We start from the raw sequence: 24,201 nt of genomic DNA, 5'->3' as shown, positions 1-24,201 counted from the left end.
TTGAAAATAATTTAAATAAACAAAAACCATTGAATGAGAAGGTGTGTCCAAACTTTTGACTGGTACTGTATATATAAATATATATATATATATATATATACACATATACATACACACACACACACAGTATATATAGTAAGACATCCGCTTACAAAGAACAATTATGAGAGATGGCTTTTACTCTTCTTCACAAATGTTCTAACATCACCTTTGTACATCTGTTAGAGTGGCTCTCTAACACTATCTATGCAACACCAATCCTCTATATCGTTCGGCTGATAGTCAGCATTGGAAGCCCTGCCCACTGAATCCCACAATCATTTATACCTTCCACACACCACATCAGTCACACCCAGGTAAACGCAGCTGTGTGGGAAACCTTTCTTGTAGTAATCATTAGGATCCTTAACCCTATTTGCCCCTTTTCCTGGGGAAGGAGTTCTGTTCTGGATATCATAAAATATTTTTTTGCCACAAAAAGAAACAAAACAAAACAAAACAAAAAAAAAATATATATATATATATATATATATATATATAGTGCCTTGCTAAAGTATTCACCCCCCTTGGATTTTTACTTTTTTGTTACATTACAACCTGGAAATAGTCTAATTTGGTGAAGTGAAATGAGAAAAATATATATATAAAAAGAATTTTTATAAATAAAATTCTGAAAATTGGCATGTGCATATGTAATCACCCCCTCAATTAATGAGGCCCCTCAAAAGTTCAGGTGCAACCAATTAACTTCCTAAATCACATAATAAGTGAAATGAAGTCCACCTGTGTGAAATCTAAGTGTCACATGACCTGTCAGTATAAAAACACCTTTTCTGAAAGGCCCCAGAGGCTGCAACACCACTAAGCAAGAGGCATCACACCATGAAGACCAAGGAGCTCTCCAAACAAGTCAGGAACAAAGTTGTTGAGAAGTACAATTCTGGGTTGGGTTATAAAAAGAAATCCAAATCTTTGATGATCCCCCAGAGCACCATCAAATCCATCATCATCAATTGGAAAGAACATGGTACCACAACAAACCTGCCAAGAGAGGGACGCCCACCAGAACTCACAGACCGGGCAAGCAGGGCATTAATCAGAGAGGCAGCACAGAGACCAAAGGTAACCCTGAAGGAGCTGCAAAGTTCCACAGCAGAGACTGGTGTATCTGTGCATGTGACAACAATAAGCCGTACACTTCATAGAGTTGGGCTTTATGGTAGAGTGGCCAGAAAAAAGCCATGACTTAGTGATAAAAATAAGACATGATTTGAGTTTGCCAAAAGGCATGTGGGCGACTCCCCAAATGTATTGAGGAAGGTGCTCTGGTCAGATGAGACTAAAATTTAACTTTTAGGCCACCAAGGAAAACGCTATGTCTGGCGCAAACCCAACACATTTCATCACCCCAAGAACACCATCCCCACAGTGAAACACGGTGGTGGCAGCATCATGCTGTGGGGATTTTTTTCAGCAGCAGGGACTTGGAAACTGTCGAAGCCTGATGATTGGCTGAGACCAGATCTTAAAATTAATATCGAGTGACGCATTTTCGGTTGCCCCTGACGACGCCATCTTGCGTCGTCAGCATGATGCCATTGTGTCTGATGCTAATATGCTAATATTAGCATCATGCGATCGCATTGCCACCGCATACTGTTTAAAATCCTATCATACCCCATACGCACAAATACACATATAAATATATATATTTAAAGACTTCGTATACTCAGGGATGATAGACATGTCTTGTGGACATGTTTGTGACAAATACTTAAGAATACACAAAGATACTGTGAGTGTTTGCTCTGCATATAGATACAGTGTGTCTGTGACAATTGAAGTATGACAGACACTGATATGCTAAATGTGGATTTGAAAACAATGGTCAGACGTTTAGCTATCGTTTAACAATTGTAGGCCTTGTATCCAATGATGATGTGGTTAAGTAGAACTAACAGTTGTATTCTGGATAAACATAGGAGAGCTTTTTGTTAAAATGATCAGACTTGCTACACAAATGAACAGGACAAACCCCATTGTCTGTCATTCTTTTAGTTCAGACAGAAGTAATATTAATAATAACCAGTTTGAAGCCATATATATATATATATATATATATATATATATTTAAGTATACACTTAAACGATCACATGGGTATCCACAATGCGTGCACACATATATACAGTTATGATTATAAATAGAAACACACAGCGCACCTTTTACGCTGCATGGAAACACATAGCACACCTTTTACGCTGCATGAAGACACCACGCATACTTACATATGATCATAAATATACACGCATTCCTAAAAAGGTTCCTGCACATTATGGTTTATATTAAAATTATTAATTATGATGTAAAATGCATGTATTTGATATTAATGGTATACAACATGATAGACATGGCATCATTGGTACTAAAACCTATCAGCGAGGGAGTCGCATCTTGCGTTCGATGGTTATGGAATATAGGAAATTATTGGTTAGAATGCATTCTGTATGTAGTGTCTATTGATTAGTTAAAACACACACAAAGAGCCATTGGAGGGCTGAACTACCATTGTACAAACTGACCTATGACAGAAGAACCAAGAGAAAGAACCAATGGGATTATGCCAACTCGTTCATATTGTATTGCCTGCTCTCTGTAAGGGTATATATGCAGGCGCTCGATATTCAGTAGTTAGTCATCATATTCTTTCTTTTGACGGAGGCTTCACCTTTGATGCCGGAAATCTGAATCCAGAGCGCCTGTGTAATGTATCGACTGTATCTTATTTCTGTATAATCCTTTGCGCTAATTGTATTTAGATCACAGCGTGTAACTAAATGCTTTTTATGTGAATAATGTGCTTTGGAACCACACTCAAAGTCTGGAAAGCAATTATTTCTTGTGCGACTTACAACGCTAAATAGCGACATTTAGGGTGTATAGATTATTAGATATTAATAAAACAGATTCGAGTCGAGGGAAAGATAGATGGTACTAAATACAGGGATATTCTTGAGCAAAACCTGTTTCAGTCTGCCTATGATTTGAGACTGGGACGGAGGTTCACCTTCCAGAAGGACAATGACCCGAAGCATACTGCTAAAGCAACACTCGAGTGGTTTAAGGGGAAACATTTAAATGTGTTGGAATGGCCTAGTCAAAGCCCGGATCTCAATCCAATTGAGAATCTGTGGTCAGGCTTGAAGATTGCTGTTCACAAGCGGAAACCATCCAACATGAAGGAGCTGGAGTAGTTTTGCCTTGAGGAATGGGCAAAAATCCCAGGGGCAAGACGTGGCAAGCTCATAGAGACTTATCCAAAGCGACTTGCAGCTGTAATTGCCGCAAAATTTGGCTCGACAAAGTACTGACTTTAGGGGGGTGAATAGTTATGCATGCTGAAGTTTTCTGTTATGTCCTAAATGTTGTTTGATTCACAATATAACAAAAAAACACAACTTCACAGGCACGTTCTGTGAATGAAATGATGCACACCTTCAAACAATCCATTTTAATTCCAGGTTGTGAAGCAACAAAACATAAAAAAATGCAAAGGGGGTGAATAATTTTGCAAGGCACTGTATATATACTATCTACCTGCCCCGGCTTTGCACAGGAGCAATTTCATCTCGCCTAAGTCCCTTGCATCTTATAACAACTTACTCCATGTCACCTTAGTCCCCTGCATCTAGCCATAACCCTGTTTCTCACTTTTGTCCCCTGCACTTCACCAGTGTCACAACTCCCACTGCTGCTGCCCTTCAGCTGGCTGGCACCCGGCCACTGGGATGCCAGGATCATGGATGAGAGATTTGTATTTCAGGAATTATCACCAGCCGCCAAGGTCATCCCTCCCCAGCTGCCGAACATGACGATGAGCAATGTCCTCTTTACCCTGTATTTCTGCTGACTTCCATGGGAGGTGCCTCCTGTTCACCATGGGCAGGTGGCTGAGTGGGAACACGCTGGAGTGAGAGAATTTCACGGTGGAGGATTGGTGGTCGGAATCCTCTTGCAGGGATGGATATCGGAATCCAATGGTTACTTACATTGATGGTTTTGTTACAATGGTAGTGTTTTTATCATTTGATGGTGGCGGTCTGATGTTTGCCACCATCGAATGGAAATCATTTGACGGTGTTCCGATGCTTGTTTGTTTGTTTTATTGTAATTTCTGATAGCTATGCCTCCCCTGGCTCCTTCCAGGCTACTGTGTCTGCATCAGGGCATCTTCATGGGCTCATTGGAGGCTGTCTCTTACTCTCTGTCTGCCTCAGACTTGACTTCAGTCCCTGACTCCCACTCCTCTCTAGGCTGCTGCTAAGCAACAGGGCACATTGCTATCTCTGATTGTCTCTCACTGTTTCAGCACTCTGGCCAGCTCCTATACAATAGCTTGATGCAAGATTTTTTTTCTGTGACTTTGCTTCACAAAAATAGTCACTGCTCGGCTCCCTTTTATCACAAATGAATGGTTTATACACCTAAATCATGCTCGACCAATGTTGAATAGAATAGTAAAAACCCGATCAAAATCTGTCCAGTGGTTCAAGAGATTAGCCCTAATAGACAGACCCTAAATCGGGGACTTAATGTTGCAGATGTTGCTCAGTAAGATCTACTGAAACAGACTAAAACAGGGCTTTGTCATGTATTATTTTTTACTCACAAGTGGTTCCATAAAAGTGGCCATGACAACCCTTATTTAAAAATGCATGTAGCCATAGGGAGTATTATAACCAATGCAAGGAAATGACACTGATCCCATTTTCAGATAATTTCTTTTTTTCCAAGTATATAACAGCTACATAACAGGGTAAGGTGCAATCAGGGAGATTGCTAAACCCAGTCAGGGAGATTTCTACTATTTCAGGGAGAGCTGGAAAGTATAGCTTTAACATGCTTTGCGGTCTATTTACAAAGCAGTGATAATTTTTTTTTCTGCTGAAAAGTGGAAAAAGAAGTTATCACTGATTCTCCACATTTATCAAGACAGACCATAAAGTCTCTGCGTTTTTTAGCGACAATTCCTTTTTTGTTTCCTTTTCCTTTTTTGTTTCCGTAACACTATCCCCATAGCCTGCCATGGGAACGATGAAGACATTCAATTTATCATGCAACAAAAAGCTTGACTTTTGGTTGCTTGCTAAAAAAAAATAATAATCACACCATCTCAGGATGGCATTATGCTGACTTACAAGGGCAGATGACATCTGCATACAATATGCACAGTAGAGTAATAGTTACATACCTTACTTGGCATGAGCCGCCTTAAAGATTTGTGCATGTATAGTATTGAGAAACAGTGTTCTTACTCGATACCGCATGCAATCCCAATACTTAAAATAAAAAAAAAGCCTTTGGTATCAGTGATACACGGATGTTTGAGAGAAAAACTGAATCACCGAAGTATTAGGAATACGCAGGACCTATCTGATTGGTGAAATATTGATAAATTATCATATTCTGTATGAACACAAATAGAAAATCAGCAATACATGTATTTTAAGAGAAATAGGAAAAAAATTAAATAAATTAGGTCATGTGTAGTATTTTAAGTCATAAGTAGTAAATTATGTCATAAGTATGAGACAAAAGTACTAATTTTAACATGTTTTACTGTTGCTAAATGTATAAAAGCTGGCAGAGAAAAACACAAAGAAGCCACATGGACATATGCAACTGTATATGCACATTACACTCTCATAAATATGCATAAAAATGTTGCTAAGCCTCAAATTACTGGGTCAATTAAAAATACAAGAACAAAATAATTTTATGGCACTAATGATAAATAACCTGAGACTCAAGCTCCAAATATAAGCATCAGTCTTCATCTATAACATGCAGAAAAATGCATCCGGCATATTTGTGAACAAAGTAAATTGAAACTTTAGCTAAACCATGCTGCACTGGAGTATATATATATATATATATATATATATATATATATATATATATAATCTATACAGCCCGGCACTCCGCACAAAACATACTTTTCCTCACACCAGTGCCTTCAGTAATAATGGACACTAACAGACATCTGGGCTGCAGCACTTGGAGATTTTTGCAAAGGTTTATTAAATTAACAATCAAACATGTCACAAAGACAGACCAACGTTTTCGGGGCCCACTTGCCCCTCTGTCAAGGTGACGTTGGTCTATCTTTGTAACATTTGATTAAACCTATGCAAAAATTTCCAAGAATTACCGCAGTTCAGGGACCAAATGTAATAGGGTGAGAGTTTAGAAAATGTGAGTTAGCAGTAAAACTCTCTCTCATATTCTATTTATTTGTATTATAGTGCATTATTAATAATGCCTAAAACTCAGCCTTGAGAAAGATTCGCAATAGAATCAAAACATGAAAACATTGGCGGCTTGATTTCAAACAATCCGGAGAGTGTCTTCTTTATACAGGAGTCGAGTGGAATATACATATATAGATACAGTGCAACATGATTTATGATTTTTACAGGTGCTTTGCTTTCAACTCAGAATCAGGCCTATTGTGTGCTTTCAAGACTTAGGGGTTTATTTACTAAAGTGAGAGTTTTTAAAAGTGGAGATGTTACCCATAGCAACCAATCCGATTCAACTTAACATTAACTAGCAGATCTCCATTTCTAAAAACTCTCACTTTAGTAAATTTACCCCTTATTGCAGGTTATAATGTTTGAGGAAAAGAGTGTTTACAAAACTGAACCCACCTGAAAAACAGAATTATTACCCACAACTGTATGTGGCTTAACTGTAGACACATGACAACTGGTTAGTCTTTTTAATGGGAATATTTTAAACGGAATCTCCTGCTCCATCTTTGTTTAACTGTGATTGGATATAAAAAAAATACATCAATTAATGATTAGTACACTATAAACTGTATGTAACACTACAAATATAGTACATAGGAAATAAAGTTAAAATAAAGAGGAACAGTTAAAAATTGTTCTGCCTCAAAATGTCGGATGTTTAGGGGGGACTACAGCTAGCTGGGGGATTTACCCCAAAGCTAAATACTCGCGCCGGAGATCAATCTGCAGAGTGCCCTCACAGGATCCTGATGAAAATATGAATACAGATTGAAACATTGATGAAACAGTGACTGCTGTATCTTATGTTGTGGATCCTGAATGCCAAGCTATTTGCTTTTTATATATATATATATATATATATATATATATATATATATATATATATATATATATATATATATATATATATATACATACATACACACACATACAGGTTGAGTCTCCCATATCCAAAATGCTTGGGACCAGGGGTATTTTGGATAACGGAATATTCCGTATTTTGGAATAATTGCATATCATAATCAAAATATCTTGGGAATGGGACCCCAATATACACACAGAATGCATATATGTGTTATATGCACCTTATACACATAGCCTGCAGCTCATTTTATACAATATTTTCAATAATTTTGTGGCTCAAGCAAAGTGTGTGTACATACATGAAATAAATTTATGTTTCATTTACACCCTATACACACAGCCTGAAGGTAATTTTATACCATATTTTTAATAATTTGTGCCTTAGACAAAGTTTGTGTACATTGAACCATCAAAAAGCAAAGGTTTTATTATCTCAGTCATGCTAAAATTATTCCGTAATTCGGAATATTCCGTATTTCGGAATATTTGGATATGGGAGACTCAACCTGTACACACACACAGAGTCAGGTGCATAAATATTGGGACATTGACAGAATTTCATATTTTGGCCTCTATTCACAATGGCTTTAGCTGCATACACACACAACGATTTTTTTAATGAACTAAAATCGTTTACTAAAGTTGTTCATTTACTAAATGTCATGAACGATTTTTATGAACTACAAACGATTTTTGCATATTCCCTTAATGAAAATCGTTGAGTTGACAAGTCTGACTGAACGACAAACTACAAACGACAAACTACAAACGTGAACGCGCATGAACGATAATCATTCATCGTTTGACTCAGAAAGTGAACGATTTTTGCCATCAATTATCGTTAAACGATATCGTTTAACGATAATCATTAAAAAAATCGTTGTGTATGTACGCAGCTTCAGAAATGAAACAAACAAGATGTGGTTTAACTGCAGACTTTCAGATTTAATTTGAGGGTAATTACATCCAAATCAGATGAACGGTGTAGGAATTACAACGGTTTCTATATGTGCCTCCCACTTTTTAAGGGGCCAAAAGTAATGGGACTATCAACTCAAAAGCTATTTCATGGATAGGTGTGGGCTATTCCCTCGTTATTTCATTATCAATTAAGCAGGTAAAAGGTCTGGAGTTGATTCTAGGTGTGACATTTGCATTTGGAATCAGTTGCGGTCGACTCTCAATATGAGATCCAAAGAGCTGTCACTATCAGTGAAGCAAGCCATCATTAGGCTGAAAAATCAAAACAAACCCATCAGAGAGATAGCAAAAACATTAGATGTGGCCAGAACAAATGTTTGGAACATTCTTAAAAAGAAAGAACGCACCGGAAAACTCAGCAACACCAAAAGACCCGGAAGACCACGGAAAACAACTGTGGTGGATGACAGAAGAATTATTTCCCTGGTGAAGAAAAACCCCTTCACAACAGTTGGCCAAATCAAGAACACTCTCCAGGAGGTAGGTGTATATGTGTCAAAGTCAACAATCAAGAGAAGACTTCACAAGAGTGAATATAGAGGGTTCACCACAAGATGCAAACCATTGGTCAGCCACAAAAACAGGAAGACCAGATTAGAGTTTGCCAAACAACATCTAAAAAAGCCATTACAGTTCTGGAACAACATCCTATGGACAGATGAGACAAAGATCAACTTGTACCAGAGTGATGGGAAAAGAAGAGTATGGAAAAGGAAAGGAACTGCTCATGATCCAAAACATACCACCTCATCAGTGAAGCATGGTGGTGGTAGTGTCATGGCGTGGGCATGTATGGCTGCCAATGGAACTGGTTCCCTTGTATTTATTGATGATGTGACTGCTGACAAAAGCAGCAGAATGAATTCTGATGTGTTTCGGGCAATATTATATGCTCATATTCAGTCAAATACTTCAGAACTCATTGGACGGCGCTTCACAGTGCAGACGGACAATGACCCGAAGCATACTGCAAAAGCAACCAAAGAGTTTTTTAAGGCTAAAAAGTGGAATGTTATGCAATGGCCAAGTCAATCCCCTGACCTGAAGCCGATTGAGCATGCATTTCACTTGATGAAGACAAACTGAAGGGAAAATGCCCCAAGAACAAGCAGGAACTGAAGACATTTGCAGTAGAGGCCTGGCAGAGCATCACCAGGGATGAAACCCAGCATCTGGTGATGTCTATGCGTTGCAGACTTCAGGCTGTAATTGCCTGCAAAGGATTTGCAACAAAGTATTAAAAAGTGAAGTTAGATTTAGGATTGTTTAGTTTGTCCCATTACTTTTGGCCCCTTAAAAAGTTGGAGGCACTTATAGAAACCGTTGTAATTCCTACACCGTTCACCTGATTTGGATGCAATTACTCTCAAATTAAATCTGAAAGTCTGCAGTTAAAGCACATCTTGTTTGTTTCATTTTGAAGCCATCGTGGTGGTGAATAGAGGCCAAAATATGAAAATTCTGTCAATGTCCCAATATTTATGCACCTGACTGTGTGTGTGTGTATATATATATATATATATATATATATATATATATATATATAAAATTCAGCCTTAATATTAGGGCACGACCATGCCCTTATAATTATATATATATATATATATATATATATATATATATATATATATATATATAGTAACTTGCAAAAGTATTCAATAGAAACATGTATGTTACAAATGGCACTTATAATTTTCCAGACAGTATTTTTTGTTGTTGCAAAACAGTAGGTTCTTGTCTGCAAATTTAAAGTAAATTGTCAGCAGTTCCAGGCATTGCCTATTCTGCCCACTGTAATCCTATGTAGTTCATCTGAAGTGGCTGCCTCACCTGGATCCTTTGTAGGTAGGACGAATAATCCTTGGAATTGATGACCCAAAGTGGCACACACAACTATATTCATGGTTACAGTATTTCATGCAAATCAAATGGTGCATACACACGTAAAGATTTTCTGTCCAACCATCCAACTAGTTGATTGGTTGGAATGAAAATCTGGAAAGGTATGAAAGCAAATGACAGTCAGCAATTTGCTCCCAAAGACCGGAAAATGGACAAAAACTGTTGTTTGAACAAATTGTTTAGATCAAACATTTAACAAACTTGTCTGACGACCATTTTCATCTGTTTTCTGACATTTAGGAGCAAATTGCTGATCATCAGTTACTCCCATACGTTACCAGATTTTCATTCCAACCAATCAACTAGTTGGATGGTTGGACAGAAAATCTTTACGTATGTACCTAGCTTAAGCCTCTGTATTATGTACCTACTATCTGGTAAAAACCTTAAATCCTATTGGATTAAAGCGCTATATAAATAAAAAATATTATTATTACTTGTCCTCAGGAATCCTTCACAACTGAACATTTCTGATCAGGAGCATGATGTCAGTACATGAAAGCTGGCCAGTGCACTTACTTGGGTGTCCCCAGATTTTATGTTGTCCACACTTCATATTTGCTGACTGTGGGTAGTGTATGTCCATAAGGATTGTGGCGAGGAGGTAGATGGGTGGGATTGAGAGGAGCTATGTGAATCACATAATCACGGCCCTGCCAACTGTGATGTTTTGCCAGGATCTCCAGCTTTGCAATGCTGGGAGCGGGGCTGCAATGATGCAATTCATAGCAATTAGTGTCATAAAAACCGGTGTCCTGCCCTCTTCACAGGCTGGCCGTTGAGATGAGATTTGCCCACTTTCAGGGGAGCCAGGAGACTCTCCCCTAAACTCTTGAGTTTCTCGGTAGTTACAGGAGAAAGTATGCCGCACCTCATGTACAGATAGAGATGGCATGTGAATGTACTGTAAATCAGCAAGACTGTGATATGTCAATAAGAGGGCAAAATTAGACATCACAAATTAGCCACAATGGGCTCAATTCAATGAGGTGCAATTTTATCGACCCCTTTAGTAGGTTTGGCTATATGCACATTTACGGTATCTGCGGATCTGTGAATTTTTGTTCTGCTGCTGTTGCCGGTATTTACATGATTTTGCAACAGCAGAAGAATTTGCCCCGCACGAAACTCATAGTGGGGGCGAGTTTAATTGGATTTAGACCCATGAGTTCAGCCAGACTCAATGAACAAATATGTTTATCTTCTGTGATATGATCATAATAATGGTCTGTGTTTGCCACCTTTCGCATCCTTATTTGGCCATTATATAACTTCTCATTGTGATTTTATTTATGCTTACTTTATGAGTGATTGTTTGTATTCGACTGGGGATGCCAGTCCCTAATCCATGTCTATTCAGTTATCACCCCCTCAAGAATTATTTTGACTCACTGTAAAAATGCTATCGTCTATAGCAGTGATTCCCAACCTCGGTCCTCAAGGAACACTAACAATCCAGGTTTTAGTGATATCCATGATTGTGCACAGATGGTTAAATCAAAATAACTGAGGTACTAATTAAGTCACTTGTGCTCAAGTATGGCTATCCCTAAAACCTGGACTGTTAGTGTGCCTTGAGGACCGTGGTTGGGAATCCCTGGTCTATAGTCCATCATATTTAATTTGGTGATTTCTTCATTATATTTATTACTCGTCATGCCGTCAGCATATTTTTTTGTGAGCTCTATCTAGTTGTCATCCTCATTAACTCTGACAATTCTTAAAAAAGTTAGTTTCTCTAAGCTTTCACTAGAAGCACACAAGTGCATTCTGCGAACAAGGAGCACAATCTTGCAAAGTGCTAGGATCAGAAATCTGTATGTGTTCTCACACCTCCAGTGTGACAGCATCGCGGTTTCATCACACACAAATTCATCCTATTACTACAATACACTATTCCCTAGATATTTCCATCTAGTTTGGCATATTGAATAGCAGGAATAGTTAGCTGTCAGATGACGTACTGGCCACAGGATATGTGTAATGATGACAAGCCTAGTGTTTTTCTTCTATGAAATGTTTGTGGTTTTTCAATACTAGCGACCCGCCCTGGCTTCTTACAGAAGCAATTTTGAATTTATAGCGATAGCCTTTCTTTAACCAAGGTCTTATAAGATTGTCTTGTATTATTATTATTATTATCATTTATTTATACGGCACCACAAGTGTTCCGCAGAGCCTTACAAAGTACATAAACAAATAAGTAACCAGCTACATACAATACAATACACGGACAAGGTTAATAAACATTGCTATATTAGCGACCTTTACACCCGCATAATAAGCCAAGTGTTAGTTGCCCTAGTGGGGAGTAAGAGATAAATGAAAATACAGTAGAGAGAAGCACAAGAGGGTAGAGGGTCCTTCTAAAAAGAGCTTACATTCTAAAAGGGAGGGGCAGACAAACAGGAGTGACACAGATGGGGTGGGCAGGGAGGAAGGAAGATGTAGCAGCAAGTTAGGATGACAGCTGGAAGGCTTTAATGAAGTAGTGGGTCTTAAGAGCTTGTTTGAATGATTGTAGAGAGGTGGAGAGTCTGATGGGGAGAGGGAGGGAGTTCCAAAGGTGGGGAGAAGTGCGGGCAAAATCTTGGAGGCGGGAGTGGGAGGAAGTAATCAATTGGAGTGAAAGGCGGCGTGTATGAAGTGAACGAAGAGGGTAGACAGAAGAGTGAAGGGAGATGAGATCAGAGATGAGATCAGAGATGTAAATGGGAGAGGAATGGGTGAGGGCTTTGTGAGTGTGAGAACTTTGAATTGGATTCTGAAAAGGAAGGGGAGCCAGTGGAGGGCTTGTAGGAGAGGGGGAGGCAGATGTAGAGCATTTGGAGAGGAAGATGAGCCGAGCAGCAGCATTGAGCACAGACTGGAGAGGAGAGATATGGATTTGGGGAGTCCGAATAGGAGGAGGTTACAGTAGTCCAATCTGGAAATGAATAGTGAATGTATGAGGGTTTTGGTGGCATCCTGGTTCAGAAAGATTGTAGACGACATTAGTAATTTTTCCTCCTGACTAAAAGAGCCACGTAAAAGAGTCCCGTATAAAATAAAGTCCATCGTTTTGATATATCTTTAACGGTTTAGGCAGCATAAGCCAAGAAAGCTCTCAGACGTCCGTTTTTTCATTGACTTGCTTCACTAAGATCATCACTGCTCAACTCCCTTTTGTCATACATGTTTCATACACATAAACCTTTCTTGACAAATGCTCCATCCAGCGGTTCTCGAGATTAGCCCGAACAAACAGGCATATGCCTACCAGAGACTTTATATTATACTATGAATAAGTTACATTATGGCTAATTTTGATTGGTAAGAGTTTCTGAAGTTTAGTTTCTGACGTTTTTAAGCATTTCTGTAGTTTCATTACTATTTTATAAATGAAAACGATGAGAACAGTGATTGCAGAGCGAGAAAAAAAAAATGTGTCCCCCAGGGACCACACTATAAAAATGTGAGGTCCTACTCCACTGTTTCTGGGTCCCATCACATATTATGGGGGGGTGACGGTAGGCAGCAGTTGGGACAGTGCTGAGGGCAGGTAGCAGTTGGGGTAAAGGGGTTAAGGGCAAGCAGCAGTTGGGGTAGAGCTGAGGGTAAGGCAGGGAGACGTTGGTGAAGAGCTTGGGGTAGAGGGGCAGGTAGTGCTGGGGAAAGTGAGGGGGTTAGTGCAGACAGCAGTTCTGACAGTCCTGGGGGGAGAAAGGAGGAGGCTAGGTGCAGACAGTGCTGGGGGTAGGGCGATGGCAAGTGTAAATAGCAGTATATGTGCAGTGGGCATCTGTGTGGAATCGGTATGAAATACCGCCGGCCGCAAGGCCGGCGATTCGATTCCCGACAGCGCCTGGCAGACAACAGCAGAGTTTCCGGCAGTGGCAGACCGACAGTGCTGGAAATCCCGATCGTGTATAGGTAAGTACTAACTAACCTAACCCCCTAACCCTCCTTAGGGGTGCCTAACCCTAACCTCCCCCCTCTAAGTGCCTAACCCTAACCCCCCCCCTTCCCCGCTGCCTAAAACTAAGTCCCCTAATCCCCCCCGGGGGTGCCTAACCTTAACCCTCCCTCCCCCTAGCCTGACCCTAACCCTCCCGGGGGGGTGCCTAACCCTAAGTCCCCCTGGGTGCCCTAAACCTAACCCTCCTCCCCAGCGGCTGTCTGCTCGCGGCACCCGGCATCCCTTCGTATGGGATGCCAGGCGCCGGCCTCCCAGCGTCAGGGAAATGTCAGGCGCCTAGATGCCCGGCATTTCATCCCTCGCCGGGATATGACAGTCGGGAAGCCGGCTGCCGGTATTAAGGCAGCCGGCTTCCCGATTATATACCATCTGTGCAGTATGTATGTAAACAGTGGATATGTGTGTAATATCTATGTCTGCAGTTCAGTATGTACAGTATAGAAGGAGGAGGCAGAGGGTGACAGAGAGGCCAAGGGTGACAGCTGGTGGAGTCTGGTTTGCTGCTACACAACAAAACTATTTTAGTTTAAATGGACCTGGGCTCCTGCATAAAGTCTAAGGCCTACTAGGACACTTTCACTTCCCCTGGCAGGGCCCCTACACCCAGGGGCTGCAAAGTGCCCCCCACAGACACATACACAAACACCCCCCCAAAACAGGCACAGGGGTACATAGAATGCCAGTACAAAAGTACAATTGCAGCAATATCTGCACTGGATCTTATAGCAGATGCAGGAGTGCGGACTGTGACAGAGTTGTCAAACAGCCTGACCGTGAATCTAAATGAATCAGCTGCACTCCTATTCAATACCAGTCTGTCACTTTCCTGCACATCTCTCCAGCATGTAAGTGGAGTAATGATAATGCAGACAGCGGGCTTGGGACTTAAGGTGCCTACACACTTAGCATTTTTTTTACATGATCTGCCCGATTCCGACGCATTGGAACAACAGATCGTGTAAAATATGTCTCCACTCACGATCACGATGCGATGTACGACCAGCAGGGATGCGCATCGACATCTTCAGATCTGCTGTGCTGTAGGGCAGATCTGACAATCTCAGTCACGATGCACTGGAAAAAGAAGGATGCACGATAGATCGTCTGTCACATTTGACACATTTTTACATCAAATCGTGTGCAGGACTGCCAGGGAGAAGTTCAAGGGAAATCATACACGATGTCAGATTGTGAGCACATCGCCAAAGTGTGTGGGCACCTTCAGGCAAAGATGTGCTACAGGTGGGGGTTGGGAAAAATAGTGTTACTAAGATTAGAGAGAGGGAGAAGGGGCATTTGTGCTACAGAGTGAAAAAATGTGGACCTAATGCACTAAAGGGGAGGAGCATAGCATGCCCCACGTATGATGTGACACCCCCTACCCCCGGGGTCACAGTCACACCCAGGTCTTGTACTTGCCGAGAGCAGCCTGAGTAGTGTTCTGCATCCCGGTGACATAGTAGCAGAAGCGCTGCCCTCCTTGATCCGGCATTGGCGCTCAGCAGAGCAGTGGTAGCATGGGGAAAGAGAGGCAGGGGCAGTCCAGGCTTGGGGATGAATGGCATTGGCTGCTAAATGGCAGCCCCACCTTCCTAAGGTATGGGGCAGGTCCCTCAAGACAGGACAGTGGGGGCATACCATACTCCTTGCCCTTGGCTAAAACCGACGGCTGTTTCTCTCTAAAGGCGGGTATCCACTTGCTGAGTAAAATGAGCGATTGAACGATAATGATATCGCTCATTAATCGTACACAAATTGGCCATGAAAATGTTGGAAACGACCAGCGATGCGCGCTCCCGCTGGTCGTTTCCGACATCAATCGAATGAACATGTTGATCAATCTGCCGATAACGACAGATTGACCATGTTCAGGTATGAGAGAGGGTGCCTACACTGGACGACATATCGTTCAGAGGGCCTGATTCAGACCCGGTTGCAAGTGCTTGCAACCGGGTCGATGGTGGCCGAAGCGCATGCGCACGACGGAGCCGGCTCCATCATTCGCATGGGCGAGACTCGGATAGTGACGGGCAATCCGTCGCTCCGGGTCTCGTACCAAAGGGGGCGTGCTGTCGCTGTTGAGTGGCAGCACGCCCCCTTTAGTGGGCGGGCCAGAAGGGGGGGGGTGGCTGCCCAGACGGAGGCGTTCCCATGAGAACGCCTACCGTCTGGGGCCGGCCCCACTGACATCACAAGCTCTCTGGGGCTTGCGGCAACGAGACCCTACCACAAGGGTCTCGTCGCAAGCCCAATGGTCGCGATGGTCTTGACCATCGCGACCATCGGGCTTGCGATGACCATCGGGCTTGCGATGAGACCCTTGTGGTAGGGTCTCGTGGCCGCAAGCCCCAAAGAGCTTCTGGCTCAAATCGAGATGGAAGCTCTCCCACTGACATCACTGGTGATGTCAGTGGGGTCGCCCACAAACGGTAGGCGTTCGCATGGGAATGCCTCCTTTTGTGAAGCCACCCCCATGCCACACCTACAAAATGGGGCGAGCTGTCGATCAACATCGACAGCCGCCCCTTTTGTAGTGAGTCCCGGAGCGAGCGCGCGCGCAGTGCGCACACCGCGCATGAGCACGGGGCCATCGACCTGCTTACGAGCGCAAAGCGCTTGCGAGCGCGTCTGAATCAGGCCCTGTTTACGCACTACAGGGGATGAGGAACAACTGTACGATTACAATGTTGTAATTGTACTGTAATTCCACTATCTGCTAGTGGATACGCACCTTAAATGGTCGCCGCATTGATTATTTGGGGTCTTGGGTTAAAGCTGAGGAGGTTAATATTGACCCGGTTGCTACACAGCGTGTCCTGCAGAACCCTCTCATTTTAAAAAAGTGAGTCCCTTACTCTCTGTAGTGCGTAAATACGCATTATAGAGTGTATTTTGCAATCACTGGAGAATATTTAAATTCTATAGAGATTAATTGAAATTTTCACTTATCTTAGGGCCTGATTCAGAGCCGAACACTCTGACCAGAAGCCGGCCCCACTGACATCACTAGTGATGTCAGTGGGAGTGATTTTGGCTCTGATAGAGCCAAAACCACTCCGGGCCTTGCGGTTGAGAAACTCAACCGCAGGCTTCGGCTCGCAGTGGCGATGGTCGCGATGGTCAAGACCATCGCGACCATCATCCTGCACGCTCGTATATGCTGTGGGTGGTGACACACAGCTATACGAGCGTCCAGGAGGACGCTCCATAATTATGGAGGTGGGCCCTGATTCAGAGCGAGCGCTCTGGTCAGAGCGTCTGGCTCTGAATCAGGGCCATTGTTCAGGTATATCAGGTGTTCACACAAGCTGATGGTCGGGACAATAGATCGTTCATCGCATATACAAACGATGTATTGTCCAGTGTGTACCCAGCTTGTTTTTACATGTATGCATAACAGTTGCTGTTTTCTTGCAGTTATAAAGATTGAGGGCCTGATTCAGACACGCTAGCGAGTGCATCGCACTCACAAACCGGTCGATGGTGGGCCATTGCGCACGCGAGCCCCGGTGCCCGCTACAAGACAGGGCGGCTGTCGATGTTGATCGACAGCTCGTCCCGTTTTGTAGGCGGGTAGGGGGGGTGGCTGGACAAACGGAGGCGTTCCCGAAGGAACGCCTGCTGTTTGTGTGCAGCCCTACTGACATCACTCGTGATGTCAGTAGTGGACTTCCAGCTTTATTAGAGCTGGAAGTCCACTTGGCATTGCGAGGTGCTGAGACCCTACCACAAGGGTATCCTCACAATGCCGATGCTCGCGATAATCGCGACCATCGTCAGGCCGCTTGCACAAGCTGTGGGTGGTCACCCACAGCTGTGCGAGTGGCCTGGAGGTCGGAATTTTAAAAAATAGGGACGCCCTGATTCAGAGCGAGCGCACGCAAATAGCGTGCGCCTCTGAATCAGGCCCTGAGTGTGAAAATTCTATCTACTAAGTAGAGACAGAAGCAGGCTCACTGTGGGCCTGATTCAGACCCGGTCGCAAGTGCTGAGCGCTCGCAACCGGGTCGATGGTGGCCCACAGCGCATGCGCACGACGGAGACCAGGCTAGCGACGGGCAATCCGACGCTTCGGGTCTCGCACCAAATGGGGCAAGCTGTCGATGTTGGTGGGCGGGCCGGGGGAAGTGGCAGCCCAAACGGAGGCGTTCCCATGTGAACGCCTGCCGTTATGAGGCGGCCCCACTGACATCACGAGTGATGTCAGTGGACAGATTCGGCTCTGTTAGAGCCGAAATCTCTCTGGGGCTTGCGTCCACGAGACCCTACCACAAGGGTCTCGTCGCAAGCCCGATGGTCGCGATGGTCTTGACCATCGCGACCATCATGGCCGCTCGCAATAGCTGTGGATGGCCACCCACAGCTATGCGAGCGGCCAAGAGGCCGATCCAAAAAAAAAAAAAGCCCGGCCCTGATTCAGAGCGAGCGTTCTGTCAGAGCGAGCGGCTCTGAGTCAGGCCCTGTGTTCCTTGTAAACTGTCATAGAACAACCACTATCCTAACATATCAGTATATTGACAGTGGTACAGAGAATTTAAATAGGTAAGTTTTTGTGGGGACCAGTGACCAGTCCACTCATGCGAGTGAGGCCTCTATTACAGTATTTCTAGCAGTTCTCCTCCGTATTGCCAGTGGGGGGTGCTGTCATTACCAACTGTGTCTCCCTTTCCCTGTGTCCCTCAGTCTCATGTCCTTTATTGCCATCCAGTCTCTTGCTCTCCTGCGGCTTGTTTTGCTCCCCACGCTGTTTCTCTTTCACTTTTACCTCCAGTCCTCCTCTGTTAGCCAGTCATATGAACCACACGCAGGTGTCAGAAATGTGATCAGAGACAGCGGACAATGGGCCTGATTCAGCATGGATCGCTATTGCAACAGCATACGCATATCGGTCGATCGTGCATGCATATGCAGTGAGAGAGTTAACATTGCGATCACTTTGCGATTACTAGCAGAATGAAAGCCATTGCAGAGTGATTGACAGGCTGTGACCATTTGGGGGTGGTGACAGGGGAGTGGTCATTGAAACGCAGACGTGCCTGTCCATTTGAACGCGTTTCCTGGGCGTGTTTAAATTAGCCACTTAGACGGCATACACAACTTGAGTACTCACTGCGTTTAACAAGAGTTGCAGTTTCTGTGACAGGACAGACCTGTTGTATTTTTGCATGAGGGACCGATGTTACTTGATGTTCCCAATGTATACGAAGGACTGCAAGGTATTACGAATGTGAGATAGTGGTAGTGGGCATCTCTATGCTGGCTGTGCAACAGCTTTGCGTTTGCATTCATTAGCATATTTTCGCAGCAGACCCCCGTGCGTAATCGCTGAGATCGCAATAGCGATCAATGCTGAATCAGGCCCAATGTGTGTAGTGGTGGCTACTGTGCTGGAGAGTTGTGTTGCGGTGCAGAGCGTTTTATGGTATTGGTTTCTTGTTTTTAAATAAAGCTAAGATGAGCACGCATACACTTTATTACCTAATTTTCATCAGTAGTAGGTTTCATTATATAGATTTTAAACATTTTAACTGCAGTACTTAATATACTGGTTCGCAGCATATCTCTCCGAGGAATGGGATTGAAATGCCGGTTCAAATCCAGACAGCGGCAGCCTGACAGGATGAAAATCTTGACAGTGGCAGTAAGTATGCTAACCTCCCTTGCCCCCCCCCCCCCAACCCTCCCTTAGTGGTGCCTAACCCTAACCTCCCCCCAGGGCTGCCTAACCCTTACCCCCCCATACCGCTCTCTGAACCTAACCCCCCGTGGGTGCTGGCTAGCCCTAACCTCTCCCTAGGGGTGCCTAACCCTAACTCTCTCCCCTAACCCCGCCAAGTGCCCTAAACCTAACCCTCCCACTCCGCAGCTAACAGGATGGGTGTCCTGGATTCCGGCATCGAGATTATGATATTTCTACGCCTATCATAAATTTCTAGCCAGCACATCCCCTCTACGATACAGAGTAAATAAACGCAGCAATTTATCGTTTTACACTCGCTGAATAGGTGGTTCGGAAAACCACCTTTCCTGCAAGTATTGTTACCTATTGTAGTTAGCGTAACACTGACTGCGAACTCCTCTGGCCATTTCTTTTTATTAATGGCCGTTCTATGCATGCGCAAGCCAAAAAGGGACATTTAAAATTCAAGATTCATGGAGGAGAAATCCTCCAAGATCACTGCTGTACTTTGTTAATATAGCATATACACAGAAGAATCACTGAAGACATTGGACACTGAATCGTATGGGAAGTATACAAAATGCCATCCTTAGTTGGCATTTAGTTTTTTTCTCAAACTGCAATCAAAAGAGCTTACTGTAGTTTCACCGCAGGTCCGATAGAAGGTTATGGTGCTTCCAAGCAATGCACAATTTTAAGAAACTGGAATGTGTTATATTCCTGCGGTTTCCCCATTCTTAATTAGGGAGAAGCATTGATCACCCCTTTTCTCTGCAAATGCGCTTCAAAAAGGGATTATCAGTGCTTTCTAAATAGAGCAATAAAGGCCTGCTTCAGAGGTGGATGGAGGTCCTACTAAAACGCCCACAGCTTGCGGCACTAGTCCACTGCAGTGCATTGAAAGTCGCACCATTGAACGGACATCGGCCCCACAATCGGATATTAGAGCAAACCTATGGTTTGATGGTACATGGCCACTGGTGCCAGTAAAACTGCGTCCCTGACACCAGCACGCCCCCGACATGCCAGCCAATGAAAGCCCACCACCCAAGAACATCAGTCGAGATTACATGGGACACCATGCAATTCTGATATGAGTATGCATGCACTGATATGAAACATCGGGACACTTGCACTCGATGTTCTAAATGCGTCCACCTCTGAGAGAGATGGGGGGAAATAATTAGCCGGGCTTCCTGGAGGGGCCTGGTGCTGCCCCCTCTTACCTCACAGCAGCCGTGTGCTGGGCTGAGGTGGGAGACTACTTGCAGCTGCTGAGCAGCAGCCGCAGCAGTGACCTATGCCTATGGCTGTTTTAGCGGTGCACGGCGCCCTGCTCTCCTTCTGGAGGGCAAATAGCACCCTGCCCTCCAGAAGGAGGGCAAAAAGCGCCCTGCCCTCACAGCCTGCGGGTTCCATATTCACCCGCGGGTCGCAGTGTCCCGCGGGTGGAGAATTGTGTGGCCACCCGGTCACCGCCGGAAAATAGACACCGGGCGCATGCGCCCGGCATCTATTCTCACTGTCTGCAGCGCTTGGGGGCTGCCCGGCGTGTCCGTAAGTGCCGGGCACGCCCCCAAGGTTGACGAAAAAGGGGACACGTCTTATAGACACACCCCCTTATCATGGCCACGCCCCTTTTTCGGGCACACGCGCGCGGACAAAGTTGCCCTCTCTAGCTCCAGCGCCCTGCCTGCCACCGGAGCTAGAATGAACACTAGGATCACACTGATTGCGCCCCCCCTGGCTTTGCACAGGGCTGAGGGGCTCACAGCATCCCCCTCCCCAGAACCCAGCTCTACAAAAATGGGAGGGGGGGAATTACACTAAGGGGTCGTGGCCACACCGGTTGCGATTAAGCCCTACCCCCATGTTTTTATTGGCCCGCGGCCCGGCGTGTCCGCAGCAGTTGTGACCATCGAGGGGGTGCCTTTGATGATAATCACCCATGGGCCCATCAATGGTAACCATCGATGGCCACCCCATTGATATTGAATATCGATCTCCCAAAAATTTCGATTTGCATGCCCAAAACATCTAGATTTTTAAATTAATTCTAGAGGAATGATGTATTAATTGGATTGATCCAAAAATCACAATGGCTGGCAGTGATCTTCTTACCTGTTCCCCGGAATCTGAGCTACCACTGCGTATCAGTGGCTTTTTACTTTTAAACTGCGCTTCTGCAACCTGTTCCTTAATCCCTAACTACACACGCATATAATAATAATAATAATCCCAGAGAAGATTAATATTATTTTGGTTCTTATTCTCTGTATTAAATATAAAGGGGCTGATTCAGCAAGGAACGCAGATGAGAATTCGCACGCACCCGGCCAATGTTTTCACACTGCGTATGCCTGCACGCACTAGCCAGTGCGAGCAGGTAAGGGTACACAGACTACACGCAGTGTGTACGCAGACCCTACCGATATCGATTGACAGAAAGTGCCGTGGTCGTGCGAACGCAGGTGTGCCTGTGCGTTGGGACGCTGTTATAGGGGCGTACATAATTAAGGCAGTGTGGCGGCATACGCAGCCAGATGACTCGATGCACGCAGGAAGTGGCCGAAATCTTGCACGAGATCAGGTCAACCATTATTATGTGTATGGTTCCGATGGTTCTCGATGTTTCCGCTGTCTTGCGGACTACTCAGGCTTTGGGTAAAGGGAAGTGGGCGGCATTGTTTAGTTCTGGGCGTCTGCATCTTATGCATGCGTATGCATTGATTAGTAAATATTCGCAGCGGTCGAGTGCGTTCGTTGCTGAATCAGGCCCAAAGTTGCCTATTCCACATCGATCTAAAAGATCAATACAGAACTAACGATTAGCCATCCCTAATACAGACGCAGTTTGATTCTATATTATCTGTGTTTCTCATTGATATATCTGCATGTCACAGTATTAGCAAGATTGGATTTGTGGATAGACCATATGGGGTGGCAGTATGCAATATTCTCATATTCTATTTTTGTATATTAGAAATGTATTATTTACTTATAATTCACATCTATACTTAGTCCATTGACATTGCTGTTAAGAAGTTACAAGAGCATGTTTGCTACACAATCGTTTAGAGATGCAAGGCAATACAATGTTTTCACTTTTGGGTAATTTTTTTGAACTAGTGTCTGCAAAATTACGAAAAATGATGAAATTATCACTAAAACAAAACCTGTTGTTGTACTGTGAGTCTGACACTACAAGTTCTGGCATTCAGGGATTTCTAGTTCCCTGAAAGCTGAAGGTGTTAGTGTTTATTAGGGTAGATGTATGAAAGCGGCACGCGCTTCCTGCTTCGCCTCTTTACCGAGGCGAAGCAGGAAGCACTACCGATGAGATGTATAAACATCTTAACGGCCGGAGAGGGTGAGCATTAACTCCCCCCTCCGGCGCTACCCGCTAGAGACCACAGCGCATCAGCCTAGTGCTGATGCCCTGTCTCTGTCCCGGCCGGCTCCACTGAGCATGCGCAGGATCTCGCAAGTATCGCGAGATCCCTGTGTGCAGCCTGGAGCCAGCAGCAGCCCCAGCAGGGACCGCACTGTTCCTGCTGTGGGGATAGGCTAGCGCCAGGCTGTAGCTGTCGATAACGACAGCTACAGCCGTCCGAACGGTCATGCGATATGACCGTTAGTGCATGGCCCTGCCGCTCAGCGCTGCTATCTTGCGCCGATAATCACAGGGGCGCATAACTCCCCTGTCATTTACCGCCCAGACCCCCGATCACACATCGGGGAGAAGCGGTATCAGCGCACCTAACGTGCGCTGATACCGTTTCTGGGCTTCATACATCTCCCCCATTGTGTGATACTGTACACAGGGAGGGGGTTATATTGCTGTTTTCAATCCTGAGTTACTCACGGTGCTTACGTGCATCTATATAGCAGGATATGGCTAATGCGTTTCCACTAAATGCTCACATGGTTCAAACGTGCAATTAGGACAAGTGAGTGCTCCCCGCACCTGTCTATCGCGGCTATGAAGCTTCCATTCTCCGGCAAACCCAGAGGGCAAGTGTCCGAGGGACGAAAGCTGCCCAGCGGCGGCTCTAACACACGGCAGACTCGGGTAGAGCTCCGGCTCGTGGGCGGGAAAAACGCTGCAGCGTAGGAGGAGCACGCGGCACTTTAAATCCTTCAGCCAATCAGTGACCTCACTGTCGACAAGCGGCGGTTGTTCAACGTGTGCTGTTAACCAATAAGCATCAAGACGGTTGTTATACTGTTGCCCAATCAGTGCCATGCGCATCTTTACTACGCAGTTAATCTCTGTTTAATAATTACAGTGTGAGATTGTGCCGTTGCTTGTCTACAATATATATAAGTAATGGGTAACTTTATTATAGTATGGCTTGCCTAACAGGTGATGCTGCCACTAATATTACAATTCATATTATTAATCAGGATGTAGTGTGGATGTTGTCGTAAAACTGCAGCATGTGCCTGGAAGGGAAATGGCCACAAACAACTGGCGCATGGCTAGCGCTCTGAGGCACTACGG

The 24,201-nt window shown here is 44.2% G+C and overlaps 1 protein-coding gene across 1 annotated transcript in view; it reads right to left on the bottom strand.

Annotated features, from left to right (window-relative positions):
* SYCP1 (synaptonemal complex protein 1) overlaps window positions 1–23,779 on the bottom strand; it is a 470,977-nt gene extending 447,198 nt beyond the window's left edge. Inside the window, exons 1-2 of the mRNA XM_088446296.1 lie at window positions 23,665–23,779; window positions 6,709–6,826 (exon numbers count right to left, since the gene is read on the bottom strand). Of these exons, the coding sequence (XP_088302422.1) occupies window positions 6,709–6,816 (108 nt within the window). The 5' untranslated portion in view covers window positions 6,817–6,826; window positions 23,665–23,779. The remainder of the gene's footprint in view (window positions 1–6,708; window positions 6,827–23,664) is intronic.
* Window positions 23,780–24,201: the final 422 nt, after the last annotated feature.

Source organism: Taudactylus pleione, unplaced genomic scaffold (assembly GCF_031769625.1).
Source record: "Taudactylus pleione unplaced genomic scaffold, aTauple2 ptg000396l, whole genome shotgun sequence".
Lineage (NCBI taxonomy): Eukaryota > Metazoa > Chordata > Amphibia > Anura > Myobatrachidae > Taudactylus > Taudactylus pleione.
The sequence above is the reverse complement of the archived record's forward strand: the minus strand, read 5'-3'. Positions and strand labels throughout refer to the sequence as shown.